The sequence below is a fragment of the Arachis duranensis genome, chromosome 10 (genome assembly GCF_000817695.3).
Source record: "Arachis duranensis cultivar V14167 chromosome 10, aradu.V14167.gnm2.J7QH, whole genome shotgun sequence".
Taxonomy (NCBI): Eukaryota; Viridiplantae; Streptophyta; class Magnoliopsida; order Fabales; family Fabaceae; genus Arachis; species Arachis duranensis.
Window position 1 is genome coordinate 76,246,690 of NC_029781.3, and position 2,874 is coordinate 76,249,563.

Below are 2,874 nucleotides of genomic sequence, written 5' to 3' on the forward strand. Positions count from 1 at the left end.
CAGACACTCAGAGTATGCAATGAAGCATAGTCAGTCCATTCCCAAGGCTCTAATAAGGATGAACTGCTCTGATACCATAATTTAACACCCTCACTACCAGAATGTCACGCTTCCGGCTGCGCCACTCTGATAGCAAGAAGTATTATGACTACTTTACGTACTAAATATTAAAATAGGAGCCTGTGACTTAACACCGTATCGCTGATTTCTTTGAAAACCAGAAAAGAAATACTTTATCCTAAAAAAAAAAAACAAGCAGGCATAGATTCATATACAAGGCTTCTTACATAATATCTTTTAATATAAATATATAAATCATACAACTCCTATCCCTCTTGCAAAAATTGTAAAAATAAAGACGAGGGAAGAAAATAATCTAATTAATACAACATATAAAACTAAACGGAGTTTAACTCTTCTTAATGCTTCTTCATCCGGTTCCTGAAAAGGTAAAGCTGTAGGGGGTGAGAACCTAACCACACGGTCTCACCACGGAGTTTCAAAGTTGTCATAAGAAGATATTTCAATAAGAAAAACTGCTTTCAAATTCAGTGATTATCATTGCCTTGTGAATCCTTTTAAAATCCAATAGCTAATCGTTCAAAACCTTTTCAAAGAAACAATGTTCAATATTTTCAGAAATCCAAGGTCTTTCTTTTCTCATAAGCAAATCTCAATCAGAAACCAACCACGCAATCAAACCACATAATCATTAATTCAGTACCAAAGTTCATTCTCAAATGTAACATGCCAGGACAAACACAGGCAAGACAGACAAGTAAAACACAAGTAGGAAACAGTTACAGCAAATAGTTCAAGTAGCAGTTAGGAACAGTTTAGCAATTAGGCAAACCAAAAACAAGTTCAAACCCAAGCAAAGCATACAAATGCATATGATGCATGCCTGTCCTATGGCTGATGAGGCTCATCTGTCGGTTATCCAGCCAACCCGACAAGTCTGAATTGTCCTTAGACTGTCCCCCGACGTGCATCCCCAAGAGTCTATGCATAGCTTTTTCTCAAATAATCAATATTGCTCTATGGGGGTAACATTCCCGGGAATTTATATAGTGCCCGGTCACACTTACGTCGTAGGGTCAACAGAGTATCGAGTTTTCAACCTGGTACACGTGGTGGCAAGCCACGGTACTTAATCCAGGGAACCTCGTATCTCAGATATTTCAAATTCATAAGCCACATATCTCAACATTCTCAACATCATAATCATTCATCAATCCAAACCTCATTTCCAAATTCATTCAAAAGCCATATTTCAAAGAAAAATCCTCATCAATCCTCTTTCCATTCCGTTCATTAACAGTCTTAATTCCAAAACATAATTCTTTCTTTGATAAATAGATTATCCTTAAAACATATAATGTTTAAAAACAAATCTTTAGTTAATTACTTCAAATAAAACTTCCAATTTTATAAAATTTCGGCAGCATCTCCTCTAAAATTCGGACTTTGCCACCCTGTTCGGGTCCCATCCAAACATTTCTCAAACCTTTTCCAAACCTCAATCATTTTCCAAGATTCAGCTAGTTCCAATATCAAATTATTTTCAAACCAAATCAGTGCCCATAATAAATCTCTCTTTAAAATCAAAACAGCTCAAATACTAAATCATTTATAAAGTCACCAACACAAAATTAAACCATTTCCAAAGTTAATCCAGTTTCATATTCCAAATCATTTCCAAAACCAATTCCTTTACATTATCAAAAATAGCTTCAAAACCAAGAAAAGCCAATTTTCATAATAATCAACTAAATAACATTTCCAACTAATTTCTTTTCAGCAATCAAGCAATCAAGCAATCAAGCAATCAAGCAATCAAGCAATCAAGCAATCAAGCAATCAAGCAATCAAGCAATCAAGCAATCAAGCAATCAAGCAATCAATCATTCAGTCCAACAAACAACCACATTTAGAAGACAATCATAATCACAGCCATATGTTCTTTGACATTAATATCTAGTTATCACAACTCTGTAATATAAATTAGGTTTTAAGAAAAACCCCTACCTCGATTTAGTCAAAGCTCAGTAGTTAGACTCATCAATTACTCTTTTATTTATCTTCAATTTTACAGCAGCGGCAGCAACCTTGTTTATTTTCAGACAATATCAATAGCGGCATTAAGAATCGCGGTAACAACACTTTTCTGACATAAATTGGAATTTAAAGCGAAATTAATATTGAGCGGAATAGAACGAAATTAGTAATGAAACATTTACGATAAATTGAAACAGAATCAAATAACCTCACCACGAGAAACAAAGCAGCAATGACCCTCTAAACCGACCAGGCGGAAGCTCCGGCACTCCCCAAAGCTCCGGTGGTTCAATAACAACCTTAATTTCGACACGCAAATATTGGAACCCAAACCTACGGTACCAGCATCTCAGAATCTCCAACAGATTGCAACAGAATATTGATTTCAATAAGTTTCAGAAACAAAGTGCTTACCAAGAAGACAGGGGTTCCGGCGGCAGTTTCCAACATACACAGACGGTTTTCGGTGGCAGCAGCGCTCTCCGGCGGCAGAGGTTGAGGTGCGGCCAGAAGTCGCAGCCAGAAGCTTCGGAGGCGGCGGATTTGATGAGGATGGCCGGTGATAGGAGCGGCAACTGTGCGCGGTGGCTGGACAGGTCCTGATCCTCCCTTCCTCCCGGATCTCTCTCCTCTGCCTCACCCATGGATGACGGCGCTGACAGCTGCAGCAACGGCGACGGACTTCGTGGCGGCGACGGTGGCTGTGACAGGAAAGGCGAGCAGCGGGAATGAAGGCGCGGCGGTTCCAAGCCCGCGATCTCAACGGCGACGGCAAGCAGAAGCGGCAGCTTCCTGGACGGCGGCGGCGGCGCGAGC

General features: G+C 39.5%; 1 protein-coding gene across 1 annotated transcript; it reads right to left on the reverse strand.

Annotated features, from left to right (window-relative positions):
- Positions 1-6: 6 nt before the first annotated feature.
- LOC107470320 (uncharacterized) lies at positions 7-2,874 on the reverse strand (the record flags this gene model as incomplete). The annotated part of the gene is given in 4 exon segments (XM_052255044.1): positions 7-441; positions 2,029-2,108; positions 2,272-2,391; positions 2,473-2,874. Coding segments are annotated over 3 exon segments (369 nt in total). The 3' UTR covers positions 7-441; positions 2,029-2,089.